The sequence below is a fragment of the Danio rerio genome, chromosome 16 (genome assembly GCF_049306965.1).
Source record: "Danio rerio strain Tuebingen ecotype United States chromosome 16, GRCz12tu, whole genome shotgun sequence".
NCBI lineage: Eukaryota > Metazoa > Chordata > Actinopteri > Cypriniformes > Danionidae > Danio > Danio rerio.
In genome coordinates, this window is record NC_133191.1 from 17,116,836 (window position 1) to 17,135,125 (window position 18,290).

Genomic DNA, 18,290 nt, shown 5'->3' on the forward strand with positions numbered 1-18,290 from the left:
TTCATGTAAACATGTGAAATATGAGACGATATACATACTTCTTGAAGAAATCCGTTTAAATGACAGTATGAAAGTGCAGCCAGTACGAGCTGTGCAAAAACGAGAAGGTGCATAAAACGGGTTAGCAACTGTGACGTGCATTATTTATACAAACATAAACTGTAAAATTCATGACTAACAATATGAACAACGAAAAATATGTTAAATTATCATTGTTTTCTTCCTATTTTTATTACTACTTTGTTGCAGTATAAATATTAATAAATAATACCATAGTAAATCCAGTATAAAATTAGCACAATTTAATGACATACGTCTTTGGCAATAGTGAGTTTGTTGATGTAGGTGAGCTCAGTGTTAAGAAGCTCCCACAGTGCCTCCTGCTGGAGTCGCTGGGTTTTGGACATAGACTAAACACAAAGAGGGGAAAAAGGTCACCATTACTCCAACATTAAATAAACATATTAATGTTCTGTACATTCAATCTTTAAAGTTACACTCAGTTATTTAAAGTTAATAAAAAACAAACCAGACAAATACTATGGAGGATGAAACCTGCAAAAACAATAAATAAGTACGCATATAAATAATTGAGTAAATAAATAATTTCATAAATAAAAACATGAAATAAATAAATGTACATTTGAAGTCAGAATTATTACACCCGCTCAATTATTAGCCGCCCTTTTACCTTTTCCCCCAATTTCTCTAATAACTGATTTATTTTATCTTTGCCATGATGACAGCACAAACTATTTTACTAGATATTTTTTCAAGACACTTCTATACAGCTTAAGACGAATTTTAAAGGCTTGACTAGGTTAATTAGGTTAACTAGGCAGGATAGGGCAATTAGGCAAGTTATTGTATAATGATAGTTTATTCTGTAGACTTGAAAAAATAAAGCTTAAAGGGGCTAATAATTTTGACCTTAAATGGTTTTTTTAAAAAAAAAAAACTGCTTTTATTCTAGCTGAAATAAAACAAATAGGACTTTCTACAGAAGAAAAAATATTATCACACATACTGTGAAAATTGCCTTGCTCTGTTAAACATCATCTGGGAAATATTTAAAAAAGGTGGGTTTAATAATTCTGATTTCAACTGTATATAAATTTTATTTAAAATTACACAAATGTCGGGCGAGAGAAAATGCTAAACTAAAAGCTGATTTTTACTGTATTTTAATTAACTTAATCCAAAAATTATAAGGGATCACAAACATAATATGGTGTGCAAGGCTTAGTACTTGGACCTTTGCTTTTCAAAAGGTATGCGTTCCACCTTGGAAATATCATTAAGAATCATGGACCTAGTTTTCACTTTTAAACAGACACCACTATTCCCATATTTCCTTGGGGCCTGGTGAAACAGTCCTATTTACAAAACTCACAAAGTTTTCAGTTAATAACATAAAAAGCTGAATGGCAAGAAAAATTATTATTACTAAACTCTTTTTTTATTAGACCAAAATTAAAAAAATAAAAACTTTAAAAACATTTATTAATAGTCTCAATTGATGATCTGTTAAATGTGCTGTAAGTTTTAGACTCTTCTAAAGCATAAAAATACGCTGTCTTTGTTTTGATTCTTTTAATCTACCCGATGCCAGTTTAGCCAATTATATTTCAGCATCCCCAGGTTGCCTTGTTGGAAAACCACATATTTCAATAATTCGTTCATTCATTCAGAATAGATCTCAAAGCATGTGCCCGTGAATGGAATGCGACCTCCGGTGGACAGTAGCAGACACCGAAATGAGATGCAGATTCACAGTTCCACATGAGATTATTAATTAGCAAATAATATAAATATTACAAACATAAACATTAGGTGAACAGGTTACTTTGTAACCGCATGTCCTAACAACACGCTACATGATGAGATTTGCAGTGATAAGCAATTTGGCTGTTTGCACCAGACGAAACAGGACAGAAATTTTAATTTAGCCATTCAGAAATACAGAATATACACTCACTCACAAAATGGTAAGAATTATAATCTAATTATTACATATTAAACCTCTTTAGCATTAATAAATATGCATGCCGAATCACTGTGTGTTAGTTTTAAGTCACAGTTCTAAAGTTCAATTTCAAATTATTTATTTTCAAGATCTGAGGTGAACTATCTGCTGCTGCTTTCAGTAGTATGGCAGTAAATGTGTTGTAAAATGGCATTCAAACTCACACTGTTAGCATTTAACACTGAACAAAGCACATGAGGTGTAGGCCGAAGGTGATCATCCTGTTATTCAGCTGCAAGAAATAGAAGCTGTTTCTAATATAACTGTTGGTTGGAATTAAAACTCCTTTTAATATGAAAAATTTTCCTCTATCATGTATCATTTAGAAGATGATTTATATAAGTTTTTAGGCTCGATTGTCAGACTCGCTCCTCAATCTGGCAACCTCCGCTTGCATTTGTTTTGATCCAGGAATGTAATACCTAATTCAACCACTGGATGTCAAACTTACATGCACCAAGCTCTTGTTGGTTGTGTTATTTGGTAGCAATTTGTCATTTGAATGCCATATTTTCTACTAATTTTAAATAAGTCACTACCTCATGAGAGTGCACTATTTCTGTCCAGCTCTTTTCTACTGCTCTTTCAGTTCCTCCCTCCCCCCATGTCCACCTTAGGTCAGCAGGTACACTGAAAGAGTCCAGAAGCTGTTTAAGTACATCCACCTGCCCCTGTACTCCACCCAATCGTTCCTGAGAGAGAAATGAAATGAAATTTCAAAGTAGAAATATCACATTTAAACAAAAAACACGCAATGGAGAATTAGGCAAAAAATTAATTACCTCCACAGTGCCGTTTTTGTCATTTGTTCCCTGGTTGAAAAGCACCTGCTTTAATGCACCTCTGGATTTCACACCGGCTCCTTTGCTCACAGTAGAAAAGTCCACATTTGTCCTCTGTTTCTTTTTCTGACAATGCAAAATTGTTATTTCAACTACAGCATTAATTACAGATGTTTCAACAACCATCACTGCATTTACAGTAAATCACAACAGGATTTACAAGTAGAACATGTTCCTGCAAAACCATCAAGAGACAGCATTCATCATGGCCATAATTACACAGAGGGTACAAAGAGGCTTCTTAAAGGTGAAAAATGTGTTCTGGTTGGTTAAATTAGACAACTAATACATTTATATTGCATTATAAAATGGTGAAAAATCCAAAGTTGGGGTTTGTTAACATTATTATGCATGAAATAACTTTCCCCACTTAATGTATAATGAACTATTTGTTTTTCTAGCATTAACCTGTGTAATTAATAATAAAAAAAACTAACAATGTTATCATCTGATGTTAAGATGTACTTATATATTACTAAATGTTGCAAACAACATTAACACAAAATATATAAATGCTCTTGAAACATGTTTCTCTTTTTTCATGTTATGTACTTCAGTAATGTTAATTATAATAAGAAAAAATAAGAAAAATATTTTTAAAATCCCTTTTAAATAGATGATTATTTTTATTTATTATAAACATGAAGATACTTCATTTGTTGATTTAGTCCTTAAAATTTGATAAACTTAAAATTTGATAAACATATCTCAAAAGTGGTTGGAAATAGTTTCTAAGAACTCCTCCTCCTCTCTAAAATAAAATACTTTATTCCTTCACACTCTCTAGAAATTGCCATACACGGTCTTCTAACCTCCCGTTTGGACTATTGTAAATTTCTCTATTTCAGGCTGCCTAAGTCTGAGATTGCTTGCCTACAGCTGCAGCTAGATTTTTAACAAAAAGCCTGAAATATGCACGTCACTCCTATTTTAAGGTATCTCCATTGGTTAACGGTGACACAAAGAATCAAATTTAAAATCCTTCTCTTAGTGTTTACAGTTTTTTACAATGGCTATGACAGTTTTTTCAATACATTTAACAAGTTTGCTAAACTCTTAACGCAGCAACACACCTAAAACACACAATTGACAAAACAGTTAATTTCATGCTCAAAATCACACATTGTAAACTAAACCTATAAACTAATGTTCAAAATATAATAATAAACGGACACAATTCACCATTTCTAACAAAACACTGTAAACATGTTTCAAAATGAAATAATTGTTCAAAACTCTAACACATGTTCTCTTTCAACAGAAACATTCAGTCAATCAGAACACACTGACAATAAAAACACTGTCATCAGCTGACTTTACAGAAACTACATTAGTTTATGTGTCAGCTCTGCTCTTATATTTGAAGTCTTTCTACAGTTTTGTTTCATTGGGTTTAGTAAATGCAGGCATTTTCTTTATTTTACTGCAAAAATTCTATACAAAAACGAAGAAAAAAATTGCTTTATAAAATTTACAGTTTATGTAAAAAAATAAATAAATACAGACACAGAATTGCTGCAGTACAGACTTTTTTTGCAGAAGGACATTACTGCAAACAGAAAAAGCACCACAATTATAATAAAGTAACAAAGTAATCTTCTATTCTGCCCGGTCTTTTGCCACATGTTCTCATCGACATTATACTTGATATCTTCTGTGGCCCGGCACGGTAACTGTGGCCCTTTGGCCTATTATGTTTTTCCTACGGCGACATCCCCAGCCTTGTCATCATTGAAAATTTCATGTGGTACTGGATTTTCCTCTAACTTCATGACTCTCTGAAAGTAATTAGACACAGTGTATGCAAATGCTGTACTGTATATGTACTGTATGTACTAATGAACTCCAGGTTTAAAGAGTAGTTTACTGCAAAACACTTTGTATAGTACAGTAATGACTGTATTGCATAATCTTACATGGACGTATTGGTGACAGAGTTCTTTGATGTTCCTTTCAAAAACCTCAAGAGTCCTCTATTAGAACATATGATCATGTGATTGGAAAAACCAAAACAAGACATGAGTGTGCTTTCTAGATGGGAATCAGCTGTCATATATATATATATATATATATATATATATATATATATATATATATATATATATATATATATATATATATATATATATATATATATATATATGAGAGACTCATATTGCGGTTATATATATATATATATATATATATATATATATATATATATATATATATATATATATATATATATATATATATATATATTATTATTTATTTTTTTCTGTTGTCAATGCGAAATAGCATATTGCGGTATATACACACACACACATTTATTTATTTATTTATATAACCGAATTATGCTGTTTCTCATTGGCAATTGAATAAAATACAGGGAATATATTTGTGTTTCAATTCACAATTAGAACAGCTGTTCACTTTGACTTTATCCTATATAATTTCTGTTTAGAACATGGTGTTATCTGTTCTGACATACTGCTTTAAAGCATTTGTAAATTTGACTGTAAAATTACATTGTTTTGTTCTTGGTTGTGCTTGTGTGTAAAAGAAGTTAAAGCATTCTAAATTTGTGTTAACTGGATGCATTTTGTGTCAAAACAACACGAAATGTGTTAATTGTATAGCCCACGAAGACGGATGTTGTGCTAACTGTGTTAAGAGTTTAGGAAACTTGTTAAATGTATTGATCAAAGTGTCATAGCAATTGTAAAAAACTGTAAAGCCCTACATGGTCTGAGCGCTCAATATTTATCCTAACTGATTGTAACTTAAACTCCATCCAGACACTTGCGTTCTGCTGATCAGTTTTTATTAAAAGTTTCAAAGGCCCACCTCAAAAGTAGGGGTGATGGTTTTGCCATAGCAGGTCCTTGCCTCTGGAACGCCCTGTCATTAGAACTAAAAAAGGCTTCGTCGCTGCCTATTTTTAAGTCTAAATAGTAAATTAAAGGCTTTCTTAGTGCATCAATTTGATTAATCAATCTGCATGTTTAATTTGTTTAACTTGTACCGGCGCATTCTATTTTACATACACCCTTAATGAACATTTGATCTTATTAACAAAAACACGTACATAACCCTACTAGAAAAAACAGCTTAAACCAGCCTAAGCTAGCTGGTATTAGCTGGTCGACCAGCCTGGTTTTTCGAGGGGTTTTGACCATTTCTAGGCTGGTTTCACCCTGGTCTTAGACAGGTTGACAGAAGATCAGCTTAATCAGCTTGACCAGCCAAGCCAGGCTGTTAGCCAGGCCAAAACTAGCTAGGTCCAGCTTAAACCAGGCTGGTCAAGCTGATTTTAGCTGGTCATTTTCCAGTCTGACCAGCTAAGACCAGGCTGAAAATGGCTGGAAAAATGGCCAAACCCCTCAAAAACCAGGCTGGTCGACCAGCTAAAATCAGCCAACCAGCCTAGGCTGTTTTAAGCTGTTTTTTTCAGCAGGGAATGAAAGCTCGACTCAGTGTATGAACCTAATACTGTAAAACCAATATGAGCCCAGTACCTGGTAGCCTATAGTGTTGTATCTGTGTTTTTCTTGAGCCCTCCGCTGACCAGTTGATGCTACTGCAACAAATCCATCAGGAGCGTCTACGTCTGGTTCATTGTTTTCCTGCCGCTGTCTGTCACTCTTCTCACCGAGGGCAGTTTCCTCCGGGGCCATGACATTGTTCACTTCTTGTGGATTTGATGGATTACTAATAGATAGATAAGTTTATATTAATATGATTAATAGCCAATAACAAGGAAATAATGAAAGTATATATGTAGGGAGAATGGATAAAGTAGCAGCAGCACTGAGAGATTACACAAAAATATAAATATAGGCCTATGCTTCATTTATTATTGTGGCAAGTTAATGCGTAATAATACATAACCAACAGAAAACTGCAAACCACAATTAGAAGGAAATGATAACTAGTCTTTTGAAGCTCATTGCCAGCTGTGTGACCTTTAAATACATGACCTTAAAAGACCTGTAACACGCTTGTTTTTCTGTCATGGTGTGTTTTCATATCCTTTCCATTGACATTTGTTTTTAATTGATGAAAGCTGGATTCTACAATCCACATGCACACAATTTGAAGCTCCATCATTATTGTTTATTTTAATGAGAACATACAATATCCTGCTTGTTTTTATATATAAAAAATATGTATGATTTTTATAATAGGTATACATAAAATGAACTATTATAATAAGGCCTAATGTCCCAAGTCGCAAGTTAAGGTAATTTGGCAAGTTGTTGTATAATGATGGTTTGTTTTGTAGACTATCGAAAAAAGGTTTGCTTAAAGGGGCTAATAATTTTGTCCCTAAAATGTTTTTTTCTTAAAATTAAAACTGCTTTTATTCTAGCTGAAATAAAACAAATAAGACTTTCTCCAGAAGAAAAAAATATTATCAGACAAACTGTGAAAATTTCCTTGCTCTATTAAACATTATTTAGGAAACATTTAAAAAAGAAAAATATATACATCAAAGAGGCAAATAATTCTGACTTTAATTGTATTTTATTTAACTTAATCCAAAAGCTATAGCTTGGGCAGTTCCATTTCATAAGGCTACACCAATATGTACACTTTAGGTGTGCTACTAATATACTTTTTAAGTACCAGTATTGGCCATTTTGGTACAAATGTCTTTTTTTAAATTACCGGCCCTTTTGGCTATTTATGTTTTTTCTGGGAACAAATGTCAAAGACAAGGAATAAATCAAAATGCCACTGCTCTCTTTTTACTTTTATTTTCGAGAGAGGATAGGCAAACACCACAAGACAAGGAACTAAACAAATGCCACTGCTCTCTTTGTACTTTTAATTTTGATAGAGAATAGTGAAGCACCACAAGACAAGGAACAAGCTAAATACAACTGCCCCCTATTTTGTACCTTTATTTCCTAGAGTAAATAGTGAAACAAGACAAGGAACTAAACAAAACAAGAACTATACACAAAATTCTGATGGGAAAACTACGGAAAGGTGTAAAAATTCATAATTAGTAAAGAAAATGTCACAGTGGTGCAGTTGGTAACAGGATCGCCTAGTAGACTGTGGATGCTTCCCATTGATGGGTTGAAGCTGGATGCATAAGCCGGATATGCAAACCTACGCCGGATAAGTTGGTGGTTCATTCTGCTGTGGTGACCCCAGATAAAGGAAAAAATATATATGTATATATATATGCTCACTGGCCAATTTATTTGGTACACTTTACTATATTACCAATAGGTTGGACCAACTGTTGATGCAAAATTCTCACCCAACAATCCCAATGTCAAAATTGAGACTCATTGGACCTATGCGAATTGTAGCCTCAGTTTCCTGTTCTTAGCTGACAGGAGTTCTCAAGGTTGGACATGTTGTGCTTTTCAGAGATGCTTTTCTACATACCTCGGGCATTTGTGCCTACATATGTAACTGCCACTCACTGGATATTTTTTTATTTTTTAGACCATTCTCTGTTAATCCTTGAGATGGTTGTGCATGAAAATCTCAGTAGATCAGCAATTTCTGAATACTCAGACCAGCCTGTCTGGCACCAACAAACATTCCACGTTCAAAGTCACTTAAATCGTTTGAACTGCAGCAGATCATCTTGATCATGTCTACATGCCTAAATGCATTGAGGCATTGAGTTGCTGCCATGTGATTACATTCTGATTAGAGATTTACGCTAACAAGCAGTTGGAAAGGTGTACCTCATAAAGTGGCCGGTGAGTGTAAATATATAAAGCAGCAAACTGTAAAACAAGGGGTTCAGAGACAACCTAGGTCATCCAGCTAATACAAATAGACGATGTTTATTCAGTAACAATGTAATAGAAACAAGAATATTTTATTTAACTTTATTTTTGAAAAGTTTTGGGTGTTGTATTCAAAAATAGAATGATCCCCATTCATGTTGATCTACAAAAATGACTGAACACAACGGTTATAAATGCTATACACATGTATATATCCATATGTCATACATGCCAGGTCAATAGTTTAGGATCAGTCTCCCTTTGATGTATCTACAGAGTGTGTAATATGCATTTGCATGATGTCATAATTTGCATGTTGCCATGTTGAACCTTATTTGAGGTTAGCATCCTTAGCTAAAGCACAAAATGATAAAAAATGTCATCTCTGTTATTGTCAACTTTGTTAATGGTTCACAAAGTTGAACAATAATTTAAACACCAATAGTAACAGAATCAAATGTCCCCTGTCACATTTAAGCATTTTGTATTGTTTTACAAAAATAATGGATTCAGTTTACAGTATAATCTGTTTGTTAAATTTATTAGTTTGGGCAGAATGGTGGCGCAATGGGAAGAGCTGTCGTCTCACGGTTTGCATGTTCCGGTTTACCCCACAAGTCCAAAAAACATTGACTATGAGGGAATTGGTTGAGCTAAATTTTATACAGTGTATGTGTGTATTTTGAACGTAGGGTTAACAGCCCACCTTGTTAAAATTTGATGTTACAAAACACCAACATGGTGTGGCTAAATATCAACTTTGATATAAACAGCCCTGGGAGTAAGTAAGTATCATTACAGTTTAAAGATAAATGAAAAATGTTAGAAATGCACCCAAAATTCTGGAATCATATATGATAATATACATATCTGGAGATATATTTGCAGAGGCCTTATTAGTGGCTGTTGTCATGGACAACACTAAGCTGTTCGCAATATTGGAACAGTCATAGTTGGTCCATATATTTTAGACTTTAAATTAAATTAGTTGACTATGTCAACCATAAAATGCATGTACAGTTAATGTCAGAATTATTAGCCCCCTTTGATTTTTTTTTTAATATTTCCCAAATGACGTTTAACATAACAAAGAAATTTTCACAGTATGTCTGATAATATTTTTTCTTTTGGAGAAAGTCTGATTTGTTTCATTTCGACAAGAGTAAAAGCAGTTTTGTATTTTTAAAAACATTTAAGGTCAAAATTGTTAACCCCTTTAAGCTATATTTTTTTTGATTGTCTACAGAATAAACCATTCTTGTACAATAACTTGCCTAATTACCTTAACCTGCTTAGTTAACCTTGTTAAACTAGTTAAATGCCACTTGCCACAAGCTGTATAGAAGCGTCTTAAAAAATATCTATTCACATATTATTTACTGTCATCATGGCAAAGATAAAATAAATCAGTTATTACAAATGAGTTATTAAAACTATTATGTTTAAAAATGTGTTTAAAAAAATCTCTCCGTTAAGCAAAACTAAAATAAACTGTAAAATAAACAGGGGGCTAATAATTCTGACTTCAACTGTATATCTGCAATAGACTTTAGTAGATCCACTAACACAATACGAAACATTAAACAACATGGACATTAAACGTTTAATTGAAAGTCAAACATAAATAACGGTTGACTATATAGTTTTAAAAACTGTAATATTTAGTTAAATGCAAACAAACATGTAGAAATGCAAACCAACACATTCTTAACAGAGACAGGTTATCTCATTACTTTCGCTAAGCCACACCCAAAAACCGCCACCCACCAATTGTGGCTTAGCAACTGTAGCTACACGCAGGGGCTCTGTCAAGCTTTCGAGCGAGTGCATATGGATTGTGCAAATCTTAAAATTTTATCCTTAAAGTTTGGACGGGATGGTGAACTTTTTTCCTTTTCAGAACCCAAAACCCAAGAGAAGAAATGCAAGCGTGGATCAAGCTGTGTGAGGGGCGTTAAAGGAGCGGAGCTAAGTTGGTTTTGTTTTGATATTCCTGACACATTCAGTGAAAGACCGACGGCAATAACTCACACACCTCTTACCCTAAACAGATCAAAACTATGTTTCCTACAAAAACACAAAGCTGGTTCTGTTTCACAGCTGTCTTATTCCTTTATTTTTCGCTCGATATTGTGAGTAATGCTCTGTTTAAGCCTTCACCATAACGTTAGTAACTTAGTCATACCAATAGCGAATAGGTCATAATGACATAAGTTACTGATCCGGGAAATACGAATCTGCGAATCTGTTGCTAACTTAACTGAACTTTACATTTACATCTGTTTCAAGCTACGAATATTTGAAATGACAAATCAACAGAACAAAACCGAGATATGATCACAAACTGAGCCCTTGCGATCAATACACTTTACCAGCAGCTGTTTTTCAGTCATTTATAAAGAGCACACAAACATACTGACAGTAATAGGTAACTTACTGTACATAGTCATGGGTCAATGATGCTAATATTCGGCACAAATCCATCAGTTTCCTCTTTCTGGCTGTTCTTTCTATCAATGAATGATGTAAAAGCTCTTTCCATGCGTGTTTCTTATCAGTTAGTAACGCTATATTTAATTGCACAACAATTAATCTAGCAGGCATTTTGGCTATACATAGAGAAATCACGGTTTAATTTGTTATTATTAGATTATTTTTTTAATTGCACATCTCCTGCTGTGCATGAACTAAGCTGTTGAATGGTTAGCGTATGAGGCAGCTAGACTAAGCTAGCTTCAATTTTGATTGATTTATTCTCTAAATGGTTGCTTTTTATATGGTGAATATACCCCTATAATGCATACTGCAGTCTTTTTTTTTTTTTTTTGTCTGGCTTTCTCGGAAATCTCACCTGTTCGCCAAAAATGACATTATATCCCTGGCAATGTATGACACCAGCGCACACACATTGAAAAAGCTGTGCCAGGCACAAAAGCTTGACAGGCGTAGCAACAGTAACTAAGGAGGATCCATTGAAATCTCTGCGTTTTTTACAACCAAAACTGTGCAATGTTGTGACATTTTTACTGTTTGCAATTCTAAGATGTCAGACACGTCTACATCAGAAGCAGTCAAATATCGCATCTAATTACATGTCTATGTCAGAAATGCTGGTGCTGTGTGAAAGAACAGCCAGTTACTTCAAAAAGTTTTAATTGCTATGTAAATGCACTCTCGAAGACCACAAACACAGCTAAAACCTAAACTTACAGTACAACTATATATATATTTTTTATTTAATTAATTATTTAAATGACTTTATCAATAAAAGGACATCACAGATATACCCAAGGTAAGATTAAGCTTACTTTTAAGGACACATTTTTTTCTCAGAAGTGAATACAGTGTTAAACACATGTTAGGTTTTGATAGCAAATAATTGTTTTGTTATACATTCTTTACATTCTGTCCCTAACCCAAACACTTACAGAACACAACCACTGCAACACAATTGTCTGCTGTTTTGTTCCCCTTTGAATTTACTGTATTTATTCTCCTTTACTGTATGTTTACCGTAGGACACAAATCATACCACATTTACACAAGACCCTGACATAAACAGACAAGCTGAAGTTCATAAACTCACATCCCAACTCTTATTCATACAATTCACCGTAACTCAGGTGAGTAAAATTTACCCAGGGGGGAATGAATCTGAGATTATTCATAAGACTAGGGCACACATGTTCTCAGTAATATATGAAAATACACCCACGTTTGACGTCACTTTTTGGCAAAACACCAGTTCTTCTTAGACTAAACTTGTCAGAGTTATCATTAGCCATCAACTGATGGTAAAATCCCCCCAAAGTAACAAACCTACTCACCCACGACCATACACATGCAAATATGCTGTCTGCACATATGTACTTTTACATAAGGGCATAACATGGGGTACATGTAAATACAAATTAACTCAAAGTATATAGAAAACAAACTATACATCAGCAATAAAGAAGTAGAAACTTAAGCATTCACATTAATAACTCAAACAAAATATGCAGCCATAGTAGAATATCCAATCCCAGTTTTTAAATAAATTAAATTCTCATTTCAGTCATTTACCAATTACACACACCATCCCTCTAATACAAAAAAGCACATGAACTTTTAAATACCTGGATTTAACAGTGTCCATTTCCCTCAGACAAACATCTTTATGGTCTCTTTCATTCCCTCTTGCCTTCCTGACTGAGTCCTTTGTGTGTTTCTCTCAAATTGGTTCCACTGTAACCTTCCTCCAGTAACAGGTTGAGCAAGCGAGACTAGATTCTTCAGTCAGATCTCATGCATTGCTGCACCCTGAGAAGATACATCTGATTGGACTATTATTGAAGTTTTCTGATTTGACCGACAGCCAACCAGCCACAGATCACAGCTACGAAACAACATATTTGATTATAATTGTTTAGAACGAAATTGGTTTCTGGTTAAGGCTCACATAGAAAAGCATCTGCGCACAAACACACACACACACACACACACACACACACACACACACACACACACACACACACACACACACACACACACAGACACACACACACACACACACACACACACACACAAMMCACACACACACACACACACACACACACACACACACACACACACACACACACACACACACACACACACACACACACACACACACACACACAGACATACACAATTTTAATAAATATTGCATTATTTCTATTGTTTTTATACTGTGCAACTGTATTTTCTATTGTCTTACTTCTACCCTATCCCTAAACCAAACCCTCACAACAAATTGCCTACAGTTTTGCTTTCTGAAAAACAGACAAACAAAAGACATTCTGTATGACTTAGAAGACTTTTGAGAAATGGGGATTCCAGAAATGTCCTCATAATGATTCACAATCTACTTGTTACCATACTTAAGTAAATCAAACTTGGGTGAAAGTACCAATACTTGCCTAAAAATATGGTAGAGTAAAAGTATCTGTTGTAAACATTACTTAAAGTATGAGTAAAAAGTATACCTTTCTAAAGTACTCAAGAGTAGTGGATATTACGTTGTAAAAAGCTGATGCGTATACATGTAATTTGTGCAAGTGTGTGTAAACGTAACATTTTGTAGTGCACTTAGCTATTGCCCAGCAGGCACACAACATCATCAGACGTCAATATTAGGTTAGATTTAAGTTGTGATGTCAGGTGACCAAAATTCAATGTCTAGCCAGCTTCTAAAGATGTTATTTAGTTTTCCAATAATAAGGTCAATAGACGTTGATATTTGGTTGATTTTAGGTTATGTTGGAAAGTGACCAAATCCAACGTCAAGCCAACATCTTAAACCAACGTCATATTGACATTAAATACTGACATTTTTGCATTAGGCATAGCAACCAAAATCCAATGTCTGATAGACGTCATAGTGATACAACCATACAACGTCCATACAAGATCCATACTAAGATCTCTCAAGAAATATAGTCCACAGTTTTTAATGACTGAACTTAGCAAGGTTTACTGGTCTCAGGTCTTGCAGTGTGATGATGTAGATAGGGCTTGGGCAAGGTTTAAGACAAACTTTTTAAAAGTTTTGGATAAAGTTGCACCTTTTAAAAAAATAAGAATTAAGCAAAGGACTGAACCTTGGATGAAGGCTAGTATTTTAAAAAAGATAGTAACAATTTATTTTATTATAAACAATTTAAAAAGAAAGGCAATGAAGTTAAAGATGAGATAAAAAAAGCTAAAAATATATTTTTTTGAGGATAAGATAAAAGAAACTAAGCAAGATTCGCAAAAATTATGGAGATTATTAAATGATTTAGGGCATCAAAAAAGTCTACAACTAATTGATCTAAAATTAGCCTTATGGTGGATGGAAATTTTATGTCGGATCAGTTAAAGGTATCTAATTATTTTAATAGATTTTTTATAACTGTGGCAGAGAAATTGGTTAAAAAGCTTCCAGTACAAAAAAGTTTTTTAATGATAAATTAGTTGTAGATTATTATGCCAAATGTGGTTTTAATTTAGGAAGTTTTTTTTTTCAATAAAGTAGATAAGGGGAATATATTTAAGAAATTAAAAGCATTAAAAAATAGTAGAGCAACAGGGTTAGATAATATACCAGTGCAGTTCCTAAAAGACTCTGCGAAATTTATCTCTCCAATGATTACACATATTATTAATCTTTCTATTTGTCATGGTAAAGTTCCAGATGAGCTAAAACAAGCAAGAGTTATTCCTCATTTTCAGAAAGGTTGTAGATTTGATGTTAATAATTATAGTCCATTCAAAAATTTGTTCTAGAGTAAAGTTTTTAGCAAGACAGGCAGTGCTCCTAGATACCAAAACTCTAAAAATTTTAGCTAGTGCATTAGTGCAGCCATACTTTAACTATGCTGCAGCTTTTTGGTACAGCGGTAGTTCTAAAATAATGAAAAATAAATTGCAGACAGCCCAAAATAAGTTGTGTAGAATTATTATGAAAGTTCCTCCACTGACACATTTAAATAAGGAACATTATAGTCAAAGTAATTTTTAAAAGTTGAGAAGAGGGTAAAGTTTTTAATGTTTTAAAGTGATGGTTTTTAAGAATTCAAAGAAAACGGTCCCAAAATATTTTCTTAATTATTATGTTTTAGTCAACGAGGTGCACAGTCATTCTACAAGAGCATGCAGCAGGGATATTTACCCATACAGATTCAAGAGTGAATCAGGTAGAAATTCTTTTTTGTGTACGAGCTCTGCTGCTTGGAATATTTTGCCCACCATTTTTAAAGAGATTCAAATTGAGAGTGTTTTTAGAAGGGAAATTAAAAAGTGGTTGTTTAAAAGTTGAAGTTTTTTGCTCTGCCGAGTTGCTGAGCTGTTGATGTTTGCAATCCACTAATGATTTGCTCGTCCATTTTTTAAGAATATTCGAGGACCACAATGGAAATAAGCCCGCAGCTTTTTTGTGTATTTTATCCTCGACAGTTTTTAAAATATGTATGAATTAGTCTAACTGGACTTGTTTGTATATATGTTTGTAAATTTGTCAAATAAAATCAATCAATCAATCAATCAAACTGCAACATTATTAGACGTTGATATTTGGTTGATTTTTGGTTGGATGTTGGACAATGATGTCAGCCTCACATTGAGTCCTGACATCAACCTGATTTTCATTTCCAAACAAAATGCAACGTCCCCATGATGTTAGGGTACATTGTCAATCTGATGTCATGTTGATGTCTTGTGCCTGCTGGGTGTTTAAGGCCATTTCGGTAATCATACAGTAAACATCCATCATCTTCTCATCAGTGACATGCATCCAAACAGTCTCTGGGTCATTAACTGCAAAAAATTTAGAAATCTTCTTGAACACTTGTAATGATTCGAAACTGTTTGCTGCAATTATAAATCGCTGATGTCTTGAGGTTGTTCATTAGGTTGCAATTACACTGCATTATGTCAGATACACGCCTTGTTGACCTGGTGATCATTAAGATGACAAACATTTAAAAAGGTGATGAAAAAATTACAAAGGTAACCAAAGAAATTGGACTAAAAGGATTTACACAGTGGCACAGTGGGTAGCGCTGTCAGTTCACAGCAAGAAGGTCGCTGGTTCAAACTTCAACTGGGTCAGTTGGCATTTCTGTGTGGAGTTTGCATGTTTTGCCGCATTCACGTGGGTTTCCTCCGGGTGCTCCGGTTTCCCACACAGTCCAAATACAGGCGCTACAGGTGAATTGGGAAGGCTAAATTGTCCCTTGTGTATGTGTGTGAATGAGAATGTATGGGTGTTTCCCAGTGATGGGTTGCAGCTGGAAGTGCATTCGATACGTAAAACATAGGCTTGATAGGTTAGCGGTTCATTCCACTGTGGCGACCCCAGATAAATAAAGGGACTAAGCCAAAAAGAAAATGAATGAATGAATATTTAAAAATATAGGAATGCAGAAAAGCAACAATTTTGAAGGATCATAACACACATGAATAAAGACATGATTATACTGGCACCTTCTTTGAAAAACAAGGCAGCTGGATGGTGCTTGGTTAAGGGTCTGAAAACAAAACACTGGTTGATTTAATGTAGGTGAGCCCTTTCATGAAAGCATGTGACCATCATTTTCCATCTAAAATGGGAATAGCTTTCAACGAAAAGCAAATTACACAATAAACTTCAAAATATAAGAAATGTATTCATAAAATGTTTTGTTCCAGTGGTAATTTTGAGCAAAATTTAGATTTAGTTTAATTGTAGTCTTTTGACTAAAATTCCATTTTAGTTTTAGACATATTTGAGTCTTCTGAATCATTTTAGTTTTACTCTAGTTTTAGTTTACTGAAATATATTTGGTTTAATTTAAATGTAATTTAATTAAATACTGAATAAACTTATATATATACAAATATATACAAATTAGATATGCATTGTTTATAAGTAATATGTAAAATTATGTGTCGGCAATCAATCCACATGTAAGAACAGTATAGCCATCTGAAAATGCAGATTTGTGCAATTATTTATCATTCATTCATTCATTCATTCAATTTCTTTGTGGCTTAGACCCTTTATTATTTGGGTTGCCACAGGGGAATGAACCACCAACTTATCCAGCATATGTTTTATGCAGCAGATATCATACACTACGGCAAACTTAGCCTACCTAATTCTCCTGTACTGCATATCTTTGGACTGTTGGGGAAACTGGTGCACCTGGAGGAAACCCACGCAAACACAGGGAGAACATGCAAACTCCACAAAGAAATGCCAACTGCCCCAGCCGAGGCTCAAACTAGCAACCTTCTTGCTGTGAGGCAACAGCACTACCCACTGCGCCACTGCATCACAATTATTAATCAAACCCTTGGTTTTAACGTGGTAAACTACTAGTCTTTTAAACCAGTTTGTTGAACAGTTTCAAGCCATTATGTCTTTGAAAGGGCTTAGTTAAAGTCCACTTTGCAATGTCAGTCTACTAAGCTTTGCTTTTGTAGTTGGTGTTACAGTAGTTGGTGCTCAGCTGTAAAGCACTGATTAAATAAGTAGAGTAATGACATTTGACTGGCAAATGATAATGTGTCACATATTATTCAGCCAGCAGCTAGCTCTCTGCAACTCCCACATGATTGCCCACTGAAGTTAAGCAGGGCTGTGCCTGGTCAGGACCTGGATGGGAGACCACATGGGAAAGCTACGTTGCTTCCTTTGAGAGTCATCTTTTGGATGAGATGATAAACCGTGGTCCCGACTCTCTGTGGTTGTGAAAAAAGAGTAGGGTTTTCTACACTCCTCTGTCCATCATGGCCTCCTAACCATGCCTATGTTATAATTGATTTCATCACTCTGTCAGATGGATTCTGCACACTGGTAGTGGATGAGGACATTCCCCCCAATTTGTAAAGCGCTTTGAGTGTCTAGGAAAGCACTAAATAAATGTAAGGAATTATTATTGATTGTTATTACAACATATAATACGTCCCTCAATCACATTCTCATCTTGTTTTTATTATTCATGGAAAATATTAGTATATTTTTATTATATTTCTCAACATCATCACTTCATCTTTATTTAGTTTTCATCTAGTTTATGTTGGTAGAAACTTGTTTGTCATGAAAATTATGACAAAATATTTTTGTCAACGAAATTAACATTGTTTTGGCCAATAAACTTGCATGAAAATTCTAAAAACACATATAAATCATGTTTGTTC

The 18,290-nt window shown here is 34.1% G+C and overlaps 1 protein-coding gene across 4 annotated transcripts in view; it reads right to left on the reverse strand.

The window, feature by feature from the left end:
• plekhg6 (pleckstrin homology domain containing, family G (with RhoGef domain) member 6) overlaps positions 1-12,799 on the reverse strand; it is a 60,684-nt gene extending 47,885 nt beyond the window's left edge. For all 4 annotated transcript variants that reach the window (XM_009292202.5, XM_009292201.5, XM_009292203.5 and 1 more), the window contains exons 1-6: positions 12,725-12,799; positions 6,366-6,558; positions 2,809-2,934; positions 2,566-2,718; positions 315-410; positions 39-89 (exon numbers count right to left, since the gene is read on the reverse strand). In XM_009292202.5, the coding sequence (XP_009290477.2) occupies positions 39-89; positions 315-410; positions 2,566-2,718; positions 2,809-2,934; positions 6,366-6,558; positions 12,725-12,744 (639 nt within the window). In that variant the 5' untranslated portion in view covers positions 12,745-12,799. The remainder of the gene's footprint in view (positions 1-38; positions 90-314; positions 411-2,565; positions 2,719-2,808; positions 2,935-6,365; positions 6,559-12,724) is intronic.
• Positions 12,800-18,290: the final 5,491 nt, after the last annotated feature.